Raw genomic sequence first — 25,511 nt, forward strand, 5'->3', positions numbered from 1 at the left:
ACACACACACACACACACACACACACACACACACACACACACACACACACACATTAGGTGAGTCAGTCAGATCATGAACTGGGTCACAGACACTCTGGAGCCGGCAGCTTCAGGCAGTGGGTCAGAAAACAGAAGTGTGATTATATAAGACTGTTCTGGTCTCTGAGTCTAAAGTCCAGTCTGATACCCGGGTCAACATACTCAGGGAAGTCCTCAAGTGAAAACCAGACCACAAGAAAGACCAATCAGGAGCCAGACAGGCCGGCACACAGTTAGACAGGTGACACTTACAGGATGTACTGCTGGCTGCAGGGCGGGGACGGAGCCGTGTCCGGGTCCGAGTTGAACCTCAGGCTGTGGGCGAGGCTGGAGCAGCGGGGGGAGGGCAGAGGGCTCGGACCGCCCGCCAGCAGCTGGAGGAGAGCCCCGCCTCCTCCTCCCTCCCCTCCCCCCGGGCTGCCCCTCTGAGGGGAGTAGGGCGAGCTGTGAGGGCTCGGGGGCAGCGCTCCATCGGGGGGGAGGGGCTGCTGGCACGGATGGATGGTGGTTAACGGCTGGTGGCGGGGAGACTGCGGCGGTCTGCTCAGGACGTTCAGGATCTCTGTAAGGACACAAAGTGAGTCACAACAAACCGGATCATAAAGGAACCAGTTTATATGAGAACCTCTGGTCCCCAGAATGAGCTCAGAACCTTCATGACAACATGAATGATCTCTGGGTCACTTCAGTCACAATCAGAACCACCGTTAGGACAAACGGAACCGCCGTTAGGACAAACGGAACCACCGTTAGGACAAACGGAACCATCGTTAGGACAAACGGAACCACCGTTAGGACAAACGGAACCATCGTTAGGACAAACGGAACCACCGTTAGGACACACAGAACCACCGCTAGAACAAACGGAACCACCGTTAGGACAAACAGAACCACCGTTAGGACAAACAGAACCACCGTTAGGACAAACAGAACCATCGTTAGGACAAACAGAACCACCGTTGGGACAAACAGAACCATCTTTAGAACAAACAGAACCACCGTTAGGACAAACAGAACCATCGTTAGGACAAACAGAACCACCGTTAGGACAAACAGAACCATCGTTAGGACACACAGAACCATCTTTAGGACACACAGAACCATCGTTAGGACAAACAGAACCATCGTTAGGACAAACAGAACCATCGTTAGGACAAACAGAACCACCGTTAGGACAAACAGAACCATCGTTAGGACAAACAGAACCACCGTTAGGACACACAGAACCATCTTTAGGACACACAGAACCACCGTTAGGACACACAGAACCACCGTTAGGACAAACAGAACCACCGTTAGGACACACAGAACCACCGTTAGAACAAACAGAACCACCTTAGGGTCAAAGAGATGTCAAAGTGAGAAACTGGGTCAGAAATAAAAACGAGTAACAGATTTATTTCTCGTTTGAGCTTCTGAACAGTTATTTGTCTCGTCATCTTGTTTTAAATGTGCTACAGAAATAAACGTTGATTGATTGATCTGGTAAACGGGCTTTAAGGATCTGCTCCACAGTCACGGAGCAGACGCGTTGGAGGGGAGCTGAATGTGTGGCAGCAGAGGCGTGCTCGGCGGTCAGCGTGCACGCCTCACGTGCTGCAGAGGCTTCTTATTCCTGCACGCTGCTCTATAAATAGCTGCGCACAGTCAGAGCACGACTGGTGGCGTGCTGAGCAAAATAACACACTCACGAGAGGAGCGAAGCTTCAACACAGTGTGTGACACGTCAACGCAACATACGGACCGCCGTCAGTGTTTCATGTGAAACATAAACAGGAAACACGACGACGTCTCCTTCTACCGCTGCGTCTGTCCCTCCATGACGAACAGAAGCTTCTGATGACGCACACACACAACACGTCTGTTATCACAACATCAGCAGATCAGTTTAATCAGGAAGCTGCATGCAGTCACAACCAAGACTTAAAGGAGGAACATGAATACATCATAACTCCATGTGTGTGTGAGTCCTGCTGTGTTGTTGTAAGAGCTGTGTTTACATGGACGGAGTCAGTTTACATGAAGCTACGAGCTGAAGTCGCACAACCCCAAGAGCAGCAGCAGACAGACAGGTGTGCAGCAGGCAGACAGGTGTGCAGCGGACAGACAGGTGTGCAGCGGACAGACAGGTGTGCAGCAGACAGACAGGTGTGCAGCAGACAGACAGGTGTGCAGCAGGCAGACAGGTGTGCAGCAGGCAGACAGGTGTGCAGCATACAGACAGGTGTGCAGCAGACAGACAGGTGTGCAGCAGACAGACAGGTGTGCAGCAGACAGACAGGTGTGCAGCAGGCAGACAGGTGTGCAGCATACAGACAGGTGTGCAGCAGACAGACAGGTGTGCAGCAGGCAGACAGGCGTGCAGCAGGCAGACAGGTGTGCAGCATACAGACAGGTGTGCAGCAGGCAGACAGGTGTGCAGCATACAGACAGGTGTGCAGCAGACAGACAGGTGTGCAGCAGGCAGACAGGTGTGCAGCAGGCAGACAGGTGTGCAGCAGGCAGACAGGTGTGCAGCAGACAGACAGGCGTGCAGCAGACAGACAGGTGTGCAGCAGACAGACAGGTGTGCAGCAGGCAGACAGGTGTGCAGCAGGCAGACAGGCGTGCAGCAGACAGACAGGCGTGCAGCAGACAGACAGGTGTGGTCCGTACCTGGTGGGCTGTTCTCGTCAGCGGGTACGCTGTGGCAGAGAGCCAGAGTCTTCCCCTCCTTCCCTCCCAGCTCCACAGGCCCACAGGGGCTCTTCTGCTCCTTGCTGCCCAGGGCAGGGGGGCTCTCCTCGGGGGACGAACCTAGAGACGGACCCCCCTCCACCTCCAGCGCCTGGAGCTTGAGCAGAGAACTCTGCAGGCAGAAACAGAACATGCCCGAGCTGCTGATCCAGAGACTAACCGGGTCCCAGGGAGAAGGCTAAAGGTGGACTTGTAGTACAGAGAGTCCAGGTGCTGTTCAATAGTTCCAGGTGTTAGACAGATCCAGATCAGCAGCAGCACATGTGAAGTTGTGAAAGCGTTTTGTTGGTTGGGGACGGATCCTAAAGAGAGGGGAGGCTTTCTGTGCAGGAAGAGGTCAGTCCACACAATCGCTGCGATGAGTCAACTGACCTCCTCTCCATGAATTAGTCAGGTATCGTTCAGTGACATAAGGGAGGAAGCCTCCCTCTTGTCCAGCTTCTCCACAGATTAATCAGTCATGCAGCACATTACGCAGGTGAAGATCACAGCAAATGTAAATGTTCTTCCTGCCTCCGTTTCCTTCTTCAGTCCAGTGATGAGATCGTTCTAATCCCAAACGTTCACGGTCATGTAGTCGGCCTTTTCCTCTGTTACATCATGTGACAGTCCAGGAATTAGCTGGCTCCGTCTTTCCCAGAGCTCAGAGGTGAGAGAGGAGCTGCAGGGTTGTTCATCCTCTCGCTCTGCACGTTCACTGGCGATGATGATGATGATGATGATGATGATGATGATGCTGATGCTGCGTCGGTATCCTCCCTCTCTCACGCTCCCATTCTTCCTCTACCTCGTTCGCCCTCCCTCGCTAGATTACTCATCCTCAGGCTTGTGAGGGACGGAGAGGAAGAGGAGGGGGGGGATGATGGGGGGGGGGGGGGTGTGTGCTTGCTTGCCCGATTCTGAAAATGAGAGAGAGAGAGAGCGAGGGGGAGAGAGAGACTTCTGGGAAACATGAGGAAGCCTCTCTCTCCTTTTCATCGTGAGGTTTTTCCCGCATCAGTGGGGGATGGGCTCGTCGCTGACATCACTCTGTGTGTGTGTGTGTGTGTGTGTGTGTGTGTGTGTGTGTGTGTGTGTGTGTGTGTGTGTGTGTGTGTGTGTGTACATCTCATTCATAAAAAAGTGAGGAGGAGGAGTTTTAACCCCTTAACATCCAGTTTCCTCTTTTCTTTCACCTTTAAAGTCAACATTAAATGAAAAATACATTTCCCAATGTTCCTGTTAAATGTTCATTTATCAGTTAAATAATTTACTAGAAAGAATTATCTGAGGTTTTTTTACATCACTATACCTGTATTTGATTTCACAAGTCTGATGACTCATCCTGCACTCTGGGGCGTTTACTGGGGCGTTTACTTATTTTCACACACTTCCACAATTTGTACAAAAGCTTCACCCTTACAGACCAGTTCATTAAGTGTGTTCTCATCTATTGTATTTCAATTGGTTTGGTTTATATGTTTATTCACTTAATTTGGACAATTGGCAGTGATAATTGATCATTTGGGCTAATTGGTCAGAGGTATGGTTGAGTGTTTATTTTCCCCATTAGGGATCAATAAAGTTATTTCTTATATGTCACAGGTGAACAGGGCACAGGTGGTAGGAACATACGGTTCTTACTGTATTTAGCCTGACAATCAACAGCAAACCTGAGCAATAACAACTCATATCATCATCATGGTTTTTCTTCCTTAAATCTAACAATAAACTGGAACTTCATCATGTCATTTAAATTTGAACATTTGAAAAAATTAATAAATCTGAATCAGCTTTATTGGCCAGGTATGAACACACAAGGAATTTAACTGACTGTGCTCTCTTTGTATAAATGTACACATTAAATAAGAACAATTAGCTCAACATATAAACAGGTAATTAAAAATTAAATTAAATTAGATGACTACGGTGCAGTGGTGAGTAGAGCATAACATCTGTGTTCCTGGTCTTAACTCTAAAAACAGAATCAACACGACATAAAAACATGTGAATATTAATTTATTTTCCATTAACACGGAGTTTTCAGGGGTTAGATGTAGATCAAAGCACAGTGCAGTCACATACTGACACCTAGCGGCCAGTTAGGAGAACTACAAGGAGGCCTTTCTGACGCTGGACGACAGAAAACGTTTGAGTGACGTTCAGGGGGGAAATGACATGTTGACATTAGGAAGCAAATTATCTGTTTCATTTACATTAAATATGACGTGAATGTTGAAAAAAAATGTATTCTCCTACTATTGAGGCGGCCCTGTTTTTTCCCCCCAACATTTTATTTTTTAGATTTTTACTGCTCTTGAGCAGCAGTTTGATAATGCATTTTCATTTACATCTGTTTTAGCTGTGTGTGTGTTTATCAAATGATAACAACTTAAAATGTATGATTTAATTTACAAACTACGTGGTAATGCTTTTTTCATGAATTAAAGAGAACAAATAATGAAAATGGACCAGGTGTATAGGTTCTGCATCCTGAAGAGGAGGAAGTGTTTGTCTCTTGTTGCCATGACTGATCTGCATAGAAGTCCCACAACCCCTTTCAGCTCTCATCCTGTCATATGGTACCAGGATCAAGAACCAGAACTAACTAAGACCTGGGTCAGAGGGAGGATAGCTACACAGAGTACAATGTGCAGTCAGGTAGTCAGTTTTAGTTTTCTGACTTTGACCCATGAGTCAAACGAGATATTTGCTGAATCCCTTTAAATACAACATGGGGACATTTCTCTACCGTGTTACTACGGTTCAGACCAGTAACGCATGTTAAATTGAGGACGATACAGAGAAGATTAGCATGGCCCCTGGCGCAAGGATGACACGCACAATCGTGAAGCGTTCTCATTTTTCTGGATTTTCATTTTTTAAAATTCATTTCAATAATTTAACTAAATGTAAGTTTTGGGGAAACAGCGCCCCCCCGCCGACGCGCGTCATACACTGCAGGCAGAGAGCGGTACTGCAGAAAACAGTAATTGTGAGTGGATTCCTCATTGATTAAAATAAATATAATACGTTTGGGAAAGATTTCCGACGATGTGTCAAAGCAGGTTGAAAACACAAACTTTTATAAAACGCTAGGCTGTGTCCATCGTGTTTGGGAAGTGAAATGTTACTCATGCCAGACTCCATTAAGTTCTTGCGTAAATCTACTGTATGAGAAGCACTGTGGTGTGTGCTAAGAAGCGAGGTGTATATGTGAATAAAAGTTAAATTATTCCTTACCAAATACTCTCTGGTAGATTTCATGTTTGCCGAATCAAAGGAGGTGACGTGAGTGACGCTTGGAAACGAGTAAATCTCATTTTCTGAATTAATTTGGTTTCTTTACCGGCGTCATGTTTTTATTATGCAGGTTTCTAAAGGATCTTCTGCTGCTTCAAAGACCTGTTCAGGGCGGGACTTCCGCTCGGCTTCAAATAAAGGCGGGAAAACAACCTGAATTTCCGGAAATATCCTTCAAAATAAAGCGTATCGTTTTTTCCCCGACAGAGAACAACACAAATCTGGAAAGAGGGTCTTTTAGATCTCAGTTTTAAAGAAGGGAGCTATTTAATTCAGTTAAATGTGTTTAGTATTATATAGTATATACTAAACTTGTTTAGTATGAAACTCTTTTAGGACATCGTCCATCAAAAATCAACCATTAACATAATATTTAAGATGTTTTTAGCTTCCACTTATTATGATGCTAATGTTTGAGTTATTAGTTATTTTGAACAAATAAACATGGTATTTTTGTCAACAGCTTGGCAACATTCAACTGAGATAAATATTAATATGACTGGGAATCATTCAGTGTTCCTATTTTGAAATGAATGAAATGTAAAGTATCTTGAAAGTTCTGTAAATCTGTACTTTTATATATATATTTAAATCTTTCCACTGTTAGCACCGTGGCCCAGAGAGAAACTTTTTGTTTCATGTCCATCACTTTGAAAAAAAAAAATCGACAATAAAGATGACCTTGAACTTGACCTTGACCCAAATGGTATATTATCATTCTGTTTGGGACAGGAGGTGGTTTCTTCTTCTACAATGAACCTACGCCGTAGCATAGGCCTTTACATAGGTCCACCTCGCCCTGTGCATGTACGTGAAGGAAGTCTAGGTCCGTAACCTGATGTGAACCTACTCAAAAATGTAGAGAGGCCCCTCAGTCAAATAATTTGTTGCTGTATATGTACTTATAATGGAGTAATCTGATGGTGTGTTGCATTTTAAAATGCACCCTACCGGGTAAAATTGAAAACAATATATATTTAAATAAAACACTTGAAATAAGGACCAAAGCTTAGTTTAGTTTTTTACTTTATTCTTCAAACATATCAACTTGCTTTGGCAAAATGGTTTTTGTTTTGTTGTGTTAACAGTCATGCCCATAAAGCTTTTTGAACTGATAGAGCAAGAAAGTCAGAACATTTCATTAGCTACCATGGCAACCACTGTAGTACTACTACTAATAATCTACAAACGGCAGGCACATTATAAAGCACTATACTCCCAATATATACAAATACATCAGTGACACTCGAGCTTTGTTTCACAAACTCATCAAATACTCACAAAATATAATTCATATTAACATAAATTCTTCTTCTTCTGGTCCGAACACATTTATTCAAATCACTTAAGGATCTTTTTGTTTTCTGCAAATAAATGAAGTTTCAACCAGGCATTTTTTTCCAGAGTATGGTGGTGAAGTGAATATGCTGACTTTTCTCTGGACTAAATGAAAACATTTCACATTCTGCCTGTTTGGATGGGATTTTTGAACGTCGTTGGAGGTGAAAACCGAACACGTGAATTTCATCATTTTCATGCAGAGCTCACAGAAGTCACACCGCTGATCAGTTTACAAAAATATCACAATGAATTCAGAACACTGTTACAAAGTCTTTGTACCAAACAACAATCAGCTGCTTTTACAAAAGGCCACAAAATAGAAATACAAAACAAATTCAATTTTATTTCTGTTCAAATCTTTTTTTACGGAAGAACACAACTTTTGAAGACTGCACACGTTCTTTAGCTCAACATTATTTTGTGAAGTTACTGTTAGAATGAAACATGGATTTTCTGTCTTTTCAGGGACTGAAATGTTTCTTAATTTTGACAAACCAAGAGAAGAAAAAAAAATGGTGTAAAGAAGTGCGACGTTTGTGTTTGTGGGCAAAAATGTGTAGGAAGGATCGGAAAATATGTACAAAATATGTTTGTCATGCTTTGATCCAAAGATACACAACAAAAGGAAAGTTAAAGTGGAAATGATCAGATCACTGCACGTTACAGACGGAGGAGGAGCACAGCTGCTACAAACACACCTTTTCGTCCGTCAGTTGGATTTTCCCAAAAAGTGAATTGAGAAGGGAAGGCATCGTGGTGACTTTGAGTTTTCCTTTCCGTCTTCTTTCTTAAGTTCACTTTTGTTTTCCGAGGTCGATGGAGATAGTTTGCTACTTGGGATACCAGGGATTCATCCGGCAACCACATTTCTTCCAGCCCACTCTTGAAGAGCCAAACCTGGGTACATAAGGTCTGAAAAGCCCCCAGGACTTCCTGAACCTCCTCCAGACCATTAACCACAAACGGCAGATACCACAGGATAGGCAGCAGTAAAATCTCCCTCTAAGGGGACAAAGGTCACGAATCAGCCAGAGATCAAGGACACTTGACAGGAACTGAGGCTTCCAATTGGCTGCTAAAAAATACAGCTGTAGTCTCTGATGTCATTAAGCAACATTTGAATGGATCGTTTAAGATCTAGGCTAGAAACCTGATAGCTGCAAGTATCTCTCCTCTGGAACCACGACCTCCAACTGGCTGTTGTTTGGCCACTTCTTAAAAAGTGCATTCAGGTGATGTCCTTGCTCTGGCTGCCCGTCGGTACACAGTTGAGTTGCGGCGGTAGGATTGGAAAGAGAGCCTGTGTCTGTTGAAGATGGTATCACTGGGTGGTACGACTTTTGGATAGTGCAGCTAACCTCCTCGTATTGTCAGGATCTGTTCACTTCTCTGAGTATTGATTGTCTCACACTTTAACCACGTCATCCTCCGGCTCTCAGAGGTTTCCAGGTTTCAGCTTCAGTGTGGTAACGCTCAACGACAGGACGCCAACGTCGTCTCCCTCACAAAGCACGAGGAGCAGGATTCCCACATGGAGGATCCAACATGCTTTAAAACAGTCTGTCCTTGTGTAGCCTGGTGAACATTAATGTTCCTCCTAGATTTCACACTGTGTCGGGTTGAAAGTTAAAAACTATGAGCTGGGCTAAAAGTCGTAATCCCATCCAGAGTTGTCGTCTGGCGGCGGCTCGTCTGTGTCTTCGGGGAAATTGTCAAAGTTACTTGTGTCGGTTGGAGAAGAAACCTGGAGAGAACAACGCGGAGTTTAACACAGTGAGTGTTTGACGATGTGTTTCTATTTATATCTGCATCTTATTTTGTAAATACTACATTTCTTATGTAAATTATCCTGCACGACAACGAGTCAATGCGACAAAATGTCCATTTTATCAAGTTCAAATTTGAATGACAAAAAAAAGTCTCAGTACTTCACTGAACAGGTTTAATCCTGTTCAAACGTTAAGAATTTAAATGAAGTACATGTTTAATATTCAGAGCTGGAAACACCAACCGTTAATCTGTTTAAAAAAAAAGGTTATCAGAACATTTTTACATTGTGTTCTGCTTTTTTTAAACTAACACATCTGCATCGTGCAGACTGATGACGTTGGCGTTCTTTCATAATCAAAAGGTTTATTTAAACTTACGTCAGGCGTGATGGGCGGAGTCAGAGTTCCTTTCCTCAGACCATCCCAGTTAAAACCTTCAAACCACCTGAACAGAGAAGGACAGATCTTTAATTAGACAAACTGAATGTCAGGTGATACTTGTGGACTGAAACAACCAATCAGGTGCCAGCCTCCTTTCATCTGCCTTACTTGTGTTTTTGGATGTCTTTGACTCCATTTTTCAGGTTTCCGAGTCTCTCGGAGGGATTATCTCTGTTCACACAAACATGAACCAAGAATTCAGAGACAAGAACAACAACGTGTGGAGCATGAGAGCGGCCCGAGAACACGGCGGCCTCTACCTGCACAGCTTCTTAATGAGGTTGCCGGCGTTCTTGGTGATCTTCTTGGGGAACTCGATCATGTCGATGCCTCTCAAGATGATGTTGTAGGTTTTCATCGGGTCTGGACCTGAAAACGGCGGGCTGTAGAGAAACAGAGACGCTGTGATATTGACTCGACTGTACTGAAGCCTACAGTTCTTCCTCTGTGTCGTGTCCTACCTGCCGGTCAGGAGCTCATACATCAGGATGCCCAGAGACCAGTAGTCTGCCGAGACGTCGTGACCCTTGTTGAGGATGATCTCTGGAGCGACGTACTCTGGCGTGCCGCAGAACGTCCACGTCTTCTTACAGACGCCAATCTTTTTGGCGAAGCCAAAGTCCACCTGATAAAGGACAAACACAGAGGCAAGTTCATTTGAACTCACAGCGAAGCGACTTCCGGGTTGGCCTACAAAAATACGCCATCACTTTTCCAGTCAATCGACTTTCTCTTTAACGTAGAAGTTCCTCAATGACGAGTTTAAAGACCTTCATTTTTCAGTGAAGTTCATGTTTTGAAGTCAAACTGAAATAATCCTTTCTCTCTTTCTTTTGCACACTTTCTGTGAAACAGATAAACTGTTCCAGAAAGGGTGAAGCTGCTTAGCATAGCATGCTTAGCATAGCATGCTAACACTAGTACTGCTGTTACATTATGTACATGGACTGTATGAAATTACCAGTTTGGCGTATCCCCGGCTGTCCAGTATGAGGTTTTCAGGTTTCAGGTCTCTGTATATGATGCCTTTAGCGTGCAGGTAGGCGAAGGCTTCAACCACACACGCCGTGTAGAACCTGGTGGTTGAGTCTTCAAATGAACCCCTAAAATAGTTTTTAAAAAAACCCAGTCAGACAATGAATTTTGATTTGCTTAAAGAGATCACACGGAGCTACTGAAGGGTTCAGGTGTGTACCTGTCTCTCAGGAGAGTCCACAGCTCTCCTCCGAGACACGCCTCCAGCAGCATGTAGAGATATTTACTGTCTTTGAACGTCCGGTACAACCTGAGCACAAGCAGGAAAGCTTCATGATCACCTGAGATACACCACATGCATGCAGCACATCCTCAGAGGAGACTTTTTTAAAGTTCTTCATCAAAGCTGAAAGTTCCCTTCATCGCTTTTAAAGATGAAGATCGTTGGACTGACCTGACGATGAAGTCCGAGTGCGCCTCGGTCATGATGTGTTTCTCAGAGCGGATGTGCTCCTGTTGTCTCGTGTCGACGATGTGACGCTTCTTCAGGATCTTCATGGCGAACGTCTTCGCCTCCTTGTTCTTCAGCTGAACCTGAAGATAAAAAAAACTCTTTTAACGACCAACGTTCATGGCATCACGTTACAGACCTGCAGCCGATAATGAACACACAAACAATTAGCTGATAATACCATAAAGAATCTGCTTTGTTTGTCTAATGTCTAATAATTGAATCTAATCAGAAGATACTGATAGATTTATAATCCTACTCGTCACCTGCAGCCTCATTCTGATTCTCAGCAGGAAAGAGAAAGTGAACCCATCCTGTGTCTGAGTGTCTGAGTAGTGATCGGGGTCAGACAGTCTGCAGGTCAGAGGTCAGTGTTTTCCTCAGAGCAGAGTTACACCATGACCAATCCACTAAAAATAGCTCCAGAGGCCGACGGAAGTCTGTGAGCGGGGATTCCTTCCTGCTTTTGGGCAAACCCACTGGAGGGCTTCCCTTCGACCTTTAGTAACCCTCAAGCCACGCCCTCTTGCGGCAAAATAACCTGACCCATTAAGCTGCAATGCACCACCCGCTACAACCCCCCCCCCCCCCCCCACAAGCCCCTCTTCAGCTTTTTCCATCTCCCACCTCAGGTTCACTGTGGGGATTAATACCATCAACAAATCCAATAAAACTGCAAACGATGCAGAGGAAGATTTAATGATGTGAGAGACTGAAATAAACTCGTTAAGATGAATAAAGTCATTAAGGGACAGGACTGTATTACCCGAGACAAACGTTATGAATAAAAAACACATCGTTCTTCTGCAGCATAATGAGCGACACGAACGAGATATGAACCAAACTGTTCACTGCACCTTACAAAGCAACACTCTCTGAATCACATGAGGACTGGTCTCCAGTTACCAGCACTGATACTTACTGGAAAGTTACTGCAAATAGCTGAGGACACACACACACACACACACACACACACACACACACATGCTCTGGACTACAGAAAGGACTTGGAGGGATTGTACCCGATCTAAAAAGCCTCGGACTGCAGTACTCATGTTGAACACTAGGGGTCAGAGTTACATATCGCTCCTTTAAAATGTTGACAACTTTCGAACTTCCTGCTCAGTGCTCCTCTCGTTAAAGTGGAAATCTCATTTGTCTCATATCACTGAATTTAAATGAAGCAGTTCAAGTTCTGTCTCTACTAATCTGATATTGTTTAATTTAAAGTGACGGTACCAGCTCAACACGTCCGAAGCCTCCGACGCCCAGCGTGTCGATGATGTTGAAGTCCGTCAACTTCAGACTTGAGAAGAAGGCGTTCTCTTCCTCGTACCTGGAAACACAGAGATGCATCATGAACACACTCTGCAGAGCATCCGTCACTTCACAAGCAGCTCAGCCTCCTTCAACACACAGGTTTAAAGTCCACACAGGCCGTGAAAACAGACGGCCCGGCCTGTACCTGCAGCATTTGACCACGTGGAAGAACGGGAACTTTTTGGAGGTTTGGATGGAGAAAGATGTGATGGGGAAGGGGGAGGAGAGAGGGGCGGGGAGGCTGGTGATCCGCTCTCTCTGCTGCCTCGCTGGGACCGGAAGCAACTCTCTCATATTCAAAACACAAACGAGTCGAATCAGAAGAACACGTCTTCGATCCACACCATCACCAAAGTGTTGGTCCGAGCTCAGGAGGGATCCAGGGAGGATGCTGTCTGCTTTTGAAGAACAACGGGAGGATGACAGATGATCTGGATGTTTCAGTTCTCTATCTACAAAAAGCCATCAAGTTGTTGCTCCTCCGACATTTACAGCAGAACTTTGTCTCTTGGTCACAAATTCATTCAATTCAACGTAAAACTGGTTTTCAGTCCTCACGAGAAAGTTCGGCACAGAGTCCGTAAGAGAACCGTCTTAAAGGAAGTGCTGAAGTCCCAGTTCACATGGTGAGGGTACCAGTCCAAGGATCTGGTCTGAGGAGACCAGCGTTGCAGTGAGGTTTCCAGATCCTCCAGCTCAGTGGTCAATAAAGTAAAGAACAGACCTGAACTGAGCGGTACGCTGTCAGAATCCAGAGCTGCACTGCATCGTGGAGAGATTTCGTTGTCCTGGTAGTCTTGATGGATTTTGGAAAATATTCCCCTTTTTCTATTTTAAAAAGAAAACAAATCGAATATCTACTCTGCGAGTTCGAGGGTGAAGATCCAACTGTGCACGCTCAAACTGAGGCGACGACTGAGGGGAGACTCTGAAGGGTTCCTCCTTTCTATCACAACAGGGTCTGAGGTCAAGTCCCACAGGGGGGGCGGGTAACACCAACCTGAGAGGACACTCCTCATGGCATAACGCTGCTGCTGCTGGTATTTTTAGGACGTGGAAACATTGCTCGGAGGTTCACCCTGTAAATGCAGCTCAGTCATAAAAGTGACTGAAGGTTTGAGGACAGACTGTCCCGACCTCAAAAACCAGCGAGACGCAACGAAAAAGAAAACTTGAGATTTATCCGCTCGCAGCCTTCAAGTGTTTCATGTCTGCACGCGTCCGTTATGATGAGTCAAGTTTCATATATCTACGTTTTTGATGAAGGTGAAGTCGAGCTCTTCTGAGGAGATCTGCGGCGTCATCAGGGAGAGTCTGGTGTCCGGTGAACGGATCAGAACTATACAGTCCAACATCCCCATCAACTGTAATCCAGTCCACAATGTGAAGTCTACATGAACCCTAAACTGTTATTTATAGATCTTCTGTCACTCTGTTGATCTGTGATAGAAGGTTCATTTCAGAGGTTGAAGAACTCGAGTTGTATCCCCGAGACAAAGAGCGTCCAGAAAGCAACAGAAATGTTATTTATAAATAAAATAATCTGCAACTGAAAGTTCATGATGAGAAAATCATCACTTAATTTAACTCTTTGTATTACTCATGGAACATGTAGACAACCCTACAGGGAGGCTGTGATTGGTTCATCAGAGAGCAGGGAGACAGGGAGGCCTGTGATTGGTTCATCAGAGAGCAGGGAGACAGGGAGGCCTGTGATTGGTTCATCAGAGAGCAGGGAGGCTGTGATTGGTTCATCAGAGAGCAGGGAGGCTGTGATTGGTTCATCAGAGAGCAGGGAGACAGGGAGGCTGTGATTGGTTCATCAGATTGGTACCTCGTGGCAGACATTGGTTGAAGTTTTTACAGACTTACAAACTGATACAGATGATGGATTTACTTTGATCCTTTTTCAGAGAACCTGAGTTATTAATGTCTGTCAGGACCTAAAGACAGTTTCAACCAACATCTGAAAAAGTGGATCTGGAGGAAATGAGCGACCCTGACTTTAAATAGATCAAATATTTACTTTAAGTTAGTTTCCAATTTATAAAACCTTCTTCTTTCCCAGCTGGGTTTTTTTGTTTTTATTTTTTAAAACAAGACTCAACTCTCTCCTCAGCTCGAAATAAATATCTGTCATCTGCCAAAGAAAACAGTAATACCAACCCACCAACAGATGTGTGAGTGTGTGTGTGTGTGTGTGTGTGTGTGTGTGTGTGTGTGTGTGTGTGTGTGTGTGTGTGTGTGGACGTCTTCCTGGAAACTGCTGCCTTGGTATTGGATTCAGAAACTGTAGCTGCTGTTGATCGGCTGCTGGACAAACCAACCCATAAACACTCTAAAAATAGTTTGTTAAATGGAGGAAGAGATTAACTTTTAGAGCTTCCTGTGGGGTTCAAATCCTCCAACCTTCAACCTGCCGGAGTGTCCTCTAGTGAGAGAGTAAACATGGGACTGTGGGAGGCTCCTGTCAGACGGGGATTCAAACCAGCAACCTCACTTTGCAGCTTTGAACTGTTACCATAACACACTCTGTTTGGATGTATGGAGTGGATACCATAAGAGGAGATGACTTCATTCTGTGACATGCTGACGGTCATGTGACACAGCCTCTAAAATTACACCGTTCATGTGTGTGTGTGTTTGAACTGTCTCCATATGTCATCACTACTCCTGTATATAGTACACTCACATCTGTGTACCACACTCCTCAGGTGAGTCCACCTGGACTGCAGCGTTACCGCTGACGGTTCAGCTCAGAGAGGCGTTTTAATGAGAGCGTGTTAATCCAGCTAACAGGGCCGAGGCGCTCAGCGTTTCTTCGGTGACACGTCGGCGTCCTTCAGCCAGCCCAGCTGTGTCGTATTATTAGCTCGTCTTACATAAGAGGATCCTGTTTCTGCTGGAAATATTCCAACAAAGACAAATACCTGCTGCTGACATGTCGGAGGAGAAACAACGGACGAGGATGATGAGACTGAGTCAGCTGCTTTAATAAAATATAGACTTCTACTGAAGTGAAGCTGGAGATCAGAAAGGTCTCAGCCTGGACCATCTGCACATTTTAAATGGAGACCGTTACACCAGGAGGGACACGCCCCCCTGCACACAAGGCGAGCATTTTTCAGGGCTTTCTAAGGTCGTGCTCTTCAGTCCCTGAATGTCTCAGTTAGTCTGGTCTTGAATACAACACGTGTGTGTGTGTGTGTGTGTGTGTGTGTGTGTGTGTGTGTGTGTGTGTGTGGCCGTTGAACATACCTGGCCTTGGCTTCAGCGTCCTCGTAACCTTTATTGGAAACATCGTCCAGCCCACCAATCAGATGTTTGAATGAGCTGAGGAGGAAGACGAGAGCAGCCAATCAGCAAACAGCATATCCGGCGTAAACACCAAATATCATAAAGAAAATCACAAATCTTACGTATCAATATCTATAATACAAAACAAACAAGCTCATTAAAACACAAAGATCTGAATAAACGTAACGTGTGCTGAAGACATCGTCATAAATCAAAGTTTAAAAATGGATTTCATTATTTGAAGAAGTTTGGGGCTGATTGTGTAAAAGAAATATAAATATCATAATTATCTTGAGATGACTAAAATGTACAATTTTTTTGAGGGCCGAGAGAGAAATCCTGACTTCTGTTGCGTTCATGTGTTTGGATTGTAGTTAGTAAATATGACCAGCAGAGGGCAGCACACGAGCACCGTAAGAACCCAGCAGCAGAGACTGAAACAATCAGAGGGGTAGAAACTCATGTTTCTTCACCATGCACGACCAGGTACACTGCAGCTGTCTTCTTTATTATTATTATTATTATTATTAATATTATTAATATTATTATTAGTATTATTAATATTATCTTTATTTTCAATCAATCAAAATGAGCAAGAATGAAGATCAGGAGGCAAACAGAAGAAAAGTGTGTAAAAGTGAGATTTAAAAGCAGTCACTGATTCTGTGTATGATCCCTGTAAGTGTGTGTGTGTGTGTGTGTGTGTGTGTGTGTGTGTGTGTGTGTGTGTGTGTGTGTGTGTGTTTACTCTCGATCGATGACCAGGCAGGTGACGGCCTCTGCAGCGATGACATTGGCTGTTCTCACGTCCTCTCTGTGGACACAAAACAAACATGAATGAAACGAGCTTTTCTACCTGAGCGGGACAAAACCTGTGTGAGGACACGGTGCCGTTTAAGGACACTCTGACATGTGGCATCAAACCAACAACCCTTCCGGACACGGTGACTACCAGCTGTGTGTCCTCTCTCTGCACGGCCATCGTCATGTTTTAAAAAAGGAAAACCAGACCACGACAGTTCTCCACTTCTAAACAATGTTTTCACTTTACAAAAAAAAATCCTCACTGGTTAAAAATATTCCTAATTTATTCAAATTGTTCAAACTTTGCAGAAGTCAGACTCTTGTTTTTAAAAGTTACATGTTGCTTAAAATATCCCCTTTATGAAATCTGTCTTTTATTAAATATTCAAAATGTCTAAAAATCTCTTCATGGTTTCAAATATGTTTTCATCAAAATTAAATTTGCCCTCAATGTATATTAAACTCTTATCTGTCCTCACAGAGATAGAAGTAGTACACACACACACACACACACACACACACACACACACACACACACACACACACACACACACGTATAAACAGCTCTCCCCTGTGAACAGCGAAACACAGTTTATCCAATTAGCAGCAGCTGTGATGATGCCGACAGGAGGTTGGAAATCCAGCAGAGACACAAACCAGACACACTGACAAACTGGTTACAGAGTGTGTGTGTGTGTGTGTGTGTGTGTGTGTGTGTGTGTGTGTGTGTGTGTGTGTGTGTGTGTGTGTGTGGGTGTGTGTGTGGGAGGTATTTTCACATGATAGAAATGAGAAAAGGAACACACACATCTGACCTGATATGTCTTTAATTAAAGTCGATCAAATAAAAGAACAGTAATAGTGAAACACACACACACACACACACACACACACACACACACACACACACACACACACACACACACACACACACACACACGCACACACACGTTTGTCTGACTGTATTAATGAGGACCGGTGATTGATGTGCCTGCAGGGTGAAAGCGTGCACCTTGGTGCCTTTTAGCACACAGGTGTCATGCTTGCAGACATGCATGTAGTTCACATGTTTGAAGCGTGGGATCTGTGCCGTGTTCTATTTCAGTCGATACGTGCAGAAATGTCCCTGGAGGCTCGGCTGGGAACATTTTCTCGACGATACCATGTGATGGTGCAGATGTTCTGCAGGCTGATCCTGCAGGGAATCAGCAGGCTAACTAGCACGTTAGCACGCTGCGTGTTCTTTAAATTGTGTCGAGGGAGGGAGAGAACTTCTGATTTCATACAACAAATGAAACGCCATTTGACTGGTGAATCAATCTCATGACATCATAAAACAGAGAAGGGTTTGTTTTTTTTCCTTTCGTACTTTAACCCTAAACCAAAGATGACGGACGGCATTAAAGAATAAAGTGGAAGAGATCTGGGTCTCTTTTGTGTTCGGCGGCAGGAGCTCAGTCTGTAGGGACTTGGGTTGGGAACCGGAGGGTCGCCGGCTCAAGTCCCGGCACGGACCAAGTCCGGAAACTGGTCTGGTAGCTGGAGAGGTGCCAGTCCATTTTCCTGAGCACTGCCGAGGTGCCCCTGAGCAAGGCACCGAACCCCAACAACTGCTCTGGAGCCCCCTCACTCTGAGACCTCTCCATTAATGCAGAGTGAAAACCGAATTTCCCCTCGCGGGATTAATAAAGTATATAAAAAAAACAAAAATCTAAAACACAAGCTGGTCCTCACAAAGACTGAAGTCCATGAAAACACACCAGGCGGCGCCCCGTCCAACCTTTAATAAAGAGCTTCTCTCCTGTTAACCTCATTTCCTGTCAGGCCGCAGCAGAGCGCTCACTGAGGTCCGGTGTTATTAAGAGCTGGAGACCCTGACCTCGACCTGGGACCCCAAAAACACCCGGCGTTGAAATGTCTGAGTGAGTTTTTCACTTTTGGTGCCATGGATGCGTTTCGGCGTCAACGAGAACGCCCAGAAATGTTTGAGTGGTAAAACGAAGCGCTCAGAGGATCTTACCCCTGCAGGGCTCGCTCTCCAAACCAGTCCCCCCTGCTGAGCTCTCTGAGATGTGTTGACTCCTGATTGGCCGGGTCCTCCTGGGTCACGTTCACCTGTCAGGAGGTGTGATTGACAGGTATGAGTCAGCTGATGATTGGACTGATAGAAAGGTGTGTCTGTGTTACCTTTCCCTGACTGATGATGAAGAAGGTGTCTCCTCTGGCTCCCTGTCGGATGATGAACTCTCCGTCCTCGTAATGCGTCTAAACACAGAAGAAGAAGAAGAAGAGTCTGACTGGAGGAGAAAAGCGTCTGAGCCAATCACAGGACGACGTCATTGGCTGTTCGCTTAGCGTCCTTCACTGACGTCGACTGATGGGCTGGATTCATGACCTTGAACACAAGCGAGTTTTCCTACGCGCTCGCCCGGAGGGTCACGCAAAGTGGCGAGTGGCATGTAAACGCCAACTTAAACACGTCCAGGTAAGGTCATGTAATGGAGTCATAAAGACTGTCGGCTTTCTTCTAATAAACATCAGAATAAAACGATTACATTGATTTAAAATAAAGAAATTCCTTTCTTCTATTAGAAGGAGATTTTTTCTGCCTCCATCTTTGATATCTGAGCGTGAGAAACCGGAGGGAGAGAGAGAGAGAGCGGGGAACGATGGAGGCAACGTGTTAGCTGTGGGCGTGGCGTCCGGTGGTGGTCACGTGGAGGCGGAGTCACAGTACATGGCGTCCTGTCTAACCTGGTGTGAATAAAAATAACAATAAAAATATGTTAGAATTAAAGATTTGTTGATGTGCGACACAGCCTCACCTCCTCCATGACGTCGGCCAGTTTGTTGAGGATTTCCTCCGACAGACCTTGGAAGGTGGGAACGCTGCAGAGACACAGAGACAGTTTGACTCTTTGTGAAGGTCAAACTGAGTCCAGAGCTGAACAGGTGTCGTCTCACAGAGTTATGACGCGTTAACCTGCGAGGGAACGAGACGCTTCACCTCTTGAGGAAGTCCATGTACTCTGCGTGCTTGATGAGTCCGGTCCTCATCATGATGGTTTGATAACACTGACGGTCGATCGCCCACAGCTTCACATGCACCAGAGCTGAAACACACGTTTACAAACACCTGGATTAAAGCACCACATAGATACATAGTGACTTCCTGTCATGTGATCATATCAAGGCTCCTCGTTGTATCTAAGCTGTGAGACGCATCCTGAACATCATCTCAGGTTTCAGCTCCCGCTCCACGAAGTACGAGGACCTGATGTGGTCATCAGCGAGTCCAGCTGTGTGTTAATGCATACATGAATATTTAAAGCGCCAGGTGGGTCCGTGGCGCCGCGTGCACCAGGAGATTTGCTCAATTGCTCTTGATCCTTGAACACGCTCAACTTAAAAGATCAGATGAAAAAACGCTGCTGCTGCTGATTGTGACGTGTCGTCATGGCAACAGCACACGCATACAATACAGGTGTGGGTGTGATGTTAGACGCTGTATACATCCAGCTGAAGTTCAGACGTTTATTAAAAACGAATGTCTCACAAGACGTCATGACGCATTTACTGCACAAACATTCAATGACACCGGTTGTTTTATTTTCCAGAGTTTCAGAACTCAAACACAAAATACTAAATCAGTTTGTTGAGTTTTAATATCTCAGAATCGTTTCATGCAACATTAACTCTCTTAAATCGTCAGAAACACAAAGAAAATGAGACTTTCCACCTTGATCTGTTTGCTCCTGTAAATGCAGAGACGCAGCCTTTAGATAAAAACATGTTCCATGGTGTTCAGGGTCGTTTGAACTGGTCCGACTGAAAATCCTTTTTTTTAGATTAAAAAGTCGAGAGGCCTGAAGTCAGGCTGTGTTTGGGACTCCTCAGGATGAACTGATGTTGCTGCTGGCTTTCATGACTTCATAAAGACTTCACCTCATTTCATCGGCTGGAATTTCTTTCAGATGTCAGAGGTGGAAATCAATAAGAGAAGGAGTGAAGGACAGAGGTCAGGATGTTCGTCCTGAAACAGATCTGCTGTTATTCGTTTGAGGTCTGAAGAGCTGACCCATCGCTTTCACTCACATGGAAAATATTCTTTCATCTGATTTTTATGAAGCTGGAGGAACTTTTATACATTTCTGCTCAACCCAGTTTAAAGGTCACATGATCTCCTCTTCTTCAGGTGAAATCAGTGTCCTCGCTCCTCTTCATCATGTGTGTGAAGTGTGTTGTTGTAAATCCACTCTGATCCTGTATTTGATCATGTCTATAAACCCCTCTATTTCAGCCCTGCTCAGAACAGGCTGTTTCTGTGTCTGTAGCTTTAAATATGTAAATGAGCTGTGTCTGACCACGCCCCCTCTCTGGAAGGGCTCGGGTGTACTCGCTGCTTTCTGGCTCCATGTCCTATTGTTTACGGTGAGAAGGCAGACTCAGAGGGCAGAACAAACACCTAGCTGTGGGAGTGTCACCCACCTGGGGGAGGGGCTACTGCCCTTTGTGATGTCATAAAGGGAAAAGACAGAGAGGATGGACTTTTCTCATCATCGGGGGGTTTGTAGACCGACTAGAGACACATGTTAGAGTTAGAGGAACATGGGGAAGAGGATTTTAAAGAACGAGATCTTTAAAGCTTTGTTGAAATACTAAAATCCATCAGTTCGTTTACTGACAGTGACCTCTGGTGGTCGTTTGAAAAATGACCGAGGCTTCGATTTGTTATAGCAACAGAAAAAAACTATTCAAAGACAGTGAAGTTTACAGATATCACGAAAGTAAGCTTCAAAGTTTTTTACAACAGAAGTCTGAAAAAAGAAAGAAAGTCAGACAGACAGGCAGCCAGTCACCATGGTTACGCTGAGCTACCTTGATGTAGCATGATGTACCACGTGTGTTTTTAGGTGTGTGTGTGTGTGTGTGTGTGTGTGTGTGTGTGTGTGTGTGTGTGTGTGTGTGTGTGTGTGTGTGTGTGTGTGTGTGTGTGTGTGTGTGCATTGTCTGCAGTTTCCTTGGCAACGTTCAAACTTCCTTCAGTTTGATGTGCAGAGGTCAGTAAAGTTTCGGAGCTCAGAGAAATTAAAGTCTCTGAACATCCTGCTGAGCGATCGTTACAGAACAGAGAGGGGGATTTACTGAATATTTAAACATCCGACTTCCTCGATGTTTTTATTCATTAAATTGAAGTTAGAAGAAGACACCCAGAAATCATTTGAACAAACTTTCCTTCAGTTTTTCATCTTGGACTTTACATAAAGATGGATGACGTGACGTCTCCCAGTGAAGCCAAAACATTTCTCACAGAATCATAAACTGATCAGCTGATCAGGATATTGATGGTTCGTTGTTGATTTTGAGCCCTGAACACACGTCAGCTGCTGCAGTCCTTCTGCGGTACTTTGAATCAGTTGTAAAAATCCCAGTTCATCTGTTTGGTCGTATTTGTTGTGATGTCTTGTTTCCACTGTTTTATGACCTCCTATCTGTTGCTACGGCGATGCCAAGTGTCTGAGTAACCACGGAAACAACAGGAGACACCGCACAGCAGCAAATATCGTCTGAGAAGAGTCTAATGTGTGTGTGTGTGTGTGTGTGTGTGTGTGAGTTTGTTTCTGTGTGTGTGTGTGTGTGTTTGGGGGGGGGGGGGCAGCATAAAACTGCGTTAAAGCCTTACCGCCACAGGGACGCTGACCTGCCGTTTGTCTGAGCGGGAGAGGTCAGGTCAGACAGCGTAGGAATGAATAAGATGGTGATTTAATAAAAACATGTTTTCAAGCAGCCGCTCTCGAACGCACCTCGTGGATGAGTCTCACGTTCGTCGTCACGGAGAGGAGCTGTCGGAGATTTTTATTTAAAGGGGAAATGTTATGAAAAATCCACTTTTACAGAGTTTATGAAGGTTTATTTGTGTAACCTGAGTGTCGTCTGTTTGTGGTCTGCTTCAGTCCGACCACACAGAGAAGAAAGCTCAGTTACTTTTCTCAATTTGTGACGTCACAAGTTGGATTCTCGTTAAGAAATCTCCTCCTCCAGCAGAGAGATGAACTAAAATCTGTTCCACAAGAGAAGATCACAAAGTACGGCATCAGAACATGTTAGAACAGATTTTTATATCATGTCGACTGATTTTGAAAGTCGGATGATTTTCTGGCGTGTTCGATATTTGGTTCTTCCGACTCCGCCCACTGGCACAGTGAGAGCAGAGACTGTGGCGTCCTTTGTTCCAGCACGAGCCGTCCCCTGTTTGAAGTGTTTCCCGCTCTGAGCATGAAAGAAACTTTAACAGGAAATATCTGCCGACTGTTTCTCATGATTAATTAATGGTTAATTGGAGATGTTGAGCGTGTGTGAAAAACACTTCAATAAACTTCAATTAAGATGACTTCAAACTTTTTACAAATGTTTTTATTTAAAGGTGAGAAAGAGTCAAACCAGCTGTTCATTTATTCTTTGCTGGACTCTGAAGGAAACAATATATATTTCAGGACCAACAAGAAACCGCTAATGTTATTAGCAACAGTGCTAAGTTGACGTCTCAGCTACCTGTTGTTGCTTCTCTGTATTCACAGACTTCTTTTGAGTTTCACTGATTCATTTATAATTCATCAGCGTCTCGTTTCTTCGGGGTTTTGAAAGTGCCGATTGAAGCTCTTTGAGTAACTCCGGTTTGACTGCTTTACAGCGAAGAATAAAAGTTGTTTTCTGTCTCTCCGGTCCGACCCTTCAGGAGTGATTATTATTTCAACACAAAGCCTCTTTTTTATCAGAACAGTCCTGACAGTTTTTCTCGTTTTCATGTCAATAGAGCGTGACTTAGGAGTTGAGTGTTTTCTGTGTTCACATAAACCGATTTCAATTATTCAATGAGCCATAAAGCTGACACTGACCGCTCTGTGCTGAAGTGAACAAAGGATAAAGTTAAGGCTGTGAGAGCCGATAAACTCCAGCTGGAGCTTGTGTGTTAATACGAAGATAACGAGCAAAAAAGCTTCAGCAAATGGGAAACGAATCCCCTCGAACCCAGCGCTGTTGCCAAGAGACGCTGTTGCCAAAACTTAGCTCATTGGCTAAGACCGGATGGTGTTGCCTGGCAACTGCTGCTTAGTGAGCACTCCACCAGGAAGCACTGACAAAAAGTTGGAGGTCCACACACACACACACACACACACACACACACACACACACACACACACACACACACACACACACACACACACACACACACACACACACACACACACACACACACACACACACACACACACACACACACACACACACACACACACACACACGCAGCTGTCAGAGCTGTGGTTGATGTTTTATGGGTTCAGACGGCAGAACTCCCACTCCTCCTGTCGACAACCCGCCCGTCTCCCCCCCCGCTGTCTGGACCCCAAACGGTTAACGCTCATACTTTCTGCAGAGTTTGTACTGAGCAAAGAGGAAAAGAAAAGTCCAACTGCTCAACTTATTTATTTATGTGTTAAAGTTTACTTGTATGGGGACGAGAACGAAGCGCGAACCCGACGCCACACAGGCCGATGTATTTATCACTTAAAGCTAATTTAAAAAGCTCATCCCGAGGTGTGTCTGCAAAATACCTGAAATCAACAACAATCAGTAGACAACACACAGAACACACAGAGAACAACAACAGGACACCTTTAAATCTGAACTCTTCTCTGCCGGGGAAACATGCGATATTGCTTGTGGACAAATGTTGCACTGTTTATGAATATTTACACAAAGATGTCAGCGCTGTTTTATGAAGAAGTAATACCAAGATAAACACGACGCATACAAAGAGGAGTGTCTCGTGAGAAACGTATATTTTAATATTTGAAGATGAACTGCAGTCCGATGGAGGTGCTGTGTCAACATTGTAAATAATTAACGAAGTATCCACAGCGTGTTTAGATTACTTACATCGCCTCCCGAGATGTACAAATACTCCTGCAGCACCAGTTTAAAAATAAACAACATTATTTAGACTCGGCTTTCTCGCTCTGCACTCGATCATCCAGGATTCATAAAAACGTAGGAACATGTTTCTGGATATTTTCCACAGTCCATCAAATTTAACGAGCAGCGCTGCTGCGCTCCTCAGGTAGGAACACTTTCCACCTGAGCAGTTTTCCTCTCAGAACACTTTGGCCTCTTAAACTAGGAAGAATGTGTGACATAAATATGTCATAAATCAAGTCCATCCTGTGTAAATGTCTCTTTGAGTCACGACTGTCTATAATCAGTGAGAAGCTCGAGTCGATGTCGAGCTGTTTATCATGTTGGGACGGCCTCGTGTGTTAAAGCTGTTTTAGTCAAAGACTAAAGAAAAGGAGGTCACGAAGGCGTTTTTAGATCATGGTTATTCAGTCATAATAATAATAATTTAAAACATTGTGATACTGTGCATCATATTTCACCTCCTCCTCCGTTAGCATGTGTGTGTGTTTTTATGCTAACAAGCTCGGGACCCCTCAGATTTATCTTCCGATCACTTGTGAGGGTCTCAAGCCTCAGGTTGGGAACCACCGCGACAAAAGAAAAAGGTGCTACGATGACAACTGTGCTCTTAAGATGTTTATTTCATACGCTTTTAAATTGAGCTTCAAACAATAAAACACATGTTTTGGTTTTTGTGCTTTATGAGGACATTTGTCACAGATCCTTCAGGGAAAGGGGACCAGCTGAATCCTCTGTGCAAGACACTAATGGAAGCATCAAACTCATCCCCATTACTGAAACCAAGGCTAATGAGACCATGATTCAATAAAGGATCACAAGATCTGATGTTAACTCATTTACATGGACGCCCTGTTTCAGATGAACGTCCGCTAAATATTGCTGCTACCTCGCCGATGATCCACCTCTGACCCCGACACAAAACACACATTTAAATTTAAGGACAAAACCACAAACAGCCTCCGCTTGTCACTGTGTATAAAACAAAAGACACTTTCTGTACAAAATGTACCGGAATAAAC

At 44.5% G+C, this 25,511-nt stretch overlaps 2 protein-coding genes across 6 annotated transcripts in view; both read right to left on the reverse strand.

Annotated features, from left to right (window-relative positions):
• The window catches only part of LOC306817353 (protein FAM13C-like), a 10,234-nt gene extending 4,028 nt beyond the window's left edge, over window positions 1-6,206 (reverse strand). The window contains exons 1-3 of the mRNA XM_079334157.1: window positions 5,998-6,206; window positions 2,695-3,674; window positions 292-601 (exon numbers count right to left, since the gene is read on the reverse strand). Coding sequence (XP_079190283.1) covers window positions 292-601; window positions 2,695-2,908 — 524 coding nt within the window. The 5' untranslated portion in view covers window positions 2,909-3,674; window positions 5,998-6,206. The remainder of the gene's footprint in view (window positions 1-291; window positions 602-2,694; window positions 3,675-5,997) is intronic.
• An 860-nt stretch (window positions 6,207-7,066) lies between these two features.
• The window catches only part of LOC306817500 (cGMP-dependent protein kinase 1-like), a 36,546-nt gene continuing 18,101 nt past the window's right edge, over window positions 7,067-25,511 (reverse strand). For 4 of the 5 annotated variants that reach the window (XM_079334439.1, XM_079334438.1, XM_079334440.1 and 1 more), the window contains 15 exons: window positions 19,523-19,628; window positions 19,341-19,404; window positions 18,703-18,780; window positions 18,536-18,630; window positions 16,460-16,525; window positions 15,673-15,747; window positions 12,334-12,430; window positions 11,038-11,177; window positions 10,804-10,893; window positions 10,570-10,711; window positions 10,070-10,233; window positions 9,869-9,991; window positions 9,717-9,779; window positions 9,546-9,612; window positions 7,067-9,142 (listed from right to left, as the gene is read on the reverse strand). In XM_079334439.1, the coding sequence (XP_079190565.1) occupies window positions 9,044-9,142; window positions 9,546-9,612; window positions 9,717-9,779; window positions 9,869-9,991; window positions 10,070-10,233; window positions 10,570-10,711; window positions 10,804-10,893; window positions 11,038-11,177; window positions 12,334-12,430; window positions 15,673-15,747; window positions 16,460-16,525; window positions 18,536-18,630; window positions 18,703-18,780; window positions 19,341-19,404; window positions 19,523-19,628 (1,469 nt within the window). In that variant the 3' untranslated portion in view covers window positions 7,067-9,043. Of the gene's footprint in view, window positions 9,143-9,545; window positions 9,613-9,716; window positions 9,780-9,868; window positions 9,992-10,069; window positions 10,234-10,569; window positions 10,712-10,803; window positions 10,894-11,037; window positions 11,178-12,333; window positions 12,431-12,559; window positions 13,541-15,672; window positions 15,748-16,459; window positions 16,526-18,535; window positions 18,631-18,702; window positions 18,781-19,340; window positions 19,405-19,522; window positions 19,629-25,511 lie in introns of those variants that run through there. The other variant, XM_079334442.1, reaches the window with a different exon arrangement.

The sequence above is a fragment of the Symphodus melops genome, assembly GCF_947650265.1.
Source record: "Symphodus melops genome assembly, chromosome: 21".
Lineage (NCBI taxonomy): Eukaryota > Metazoa > Chordata > Actinopteri > Labriformes > Labridae > Symphodus > Symphodus melops.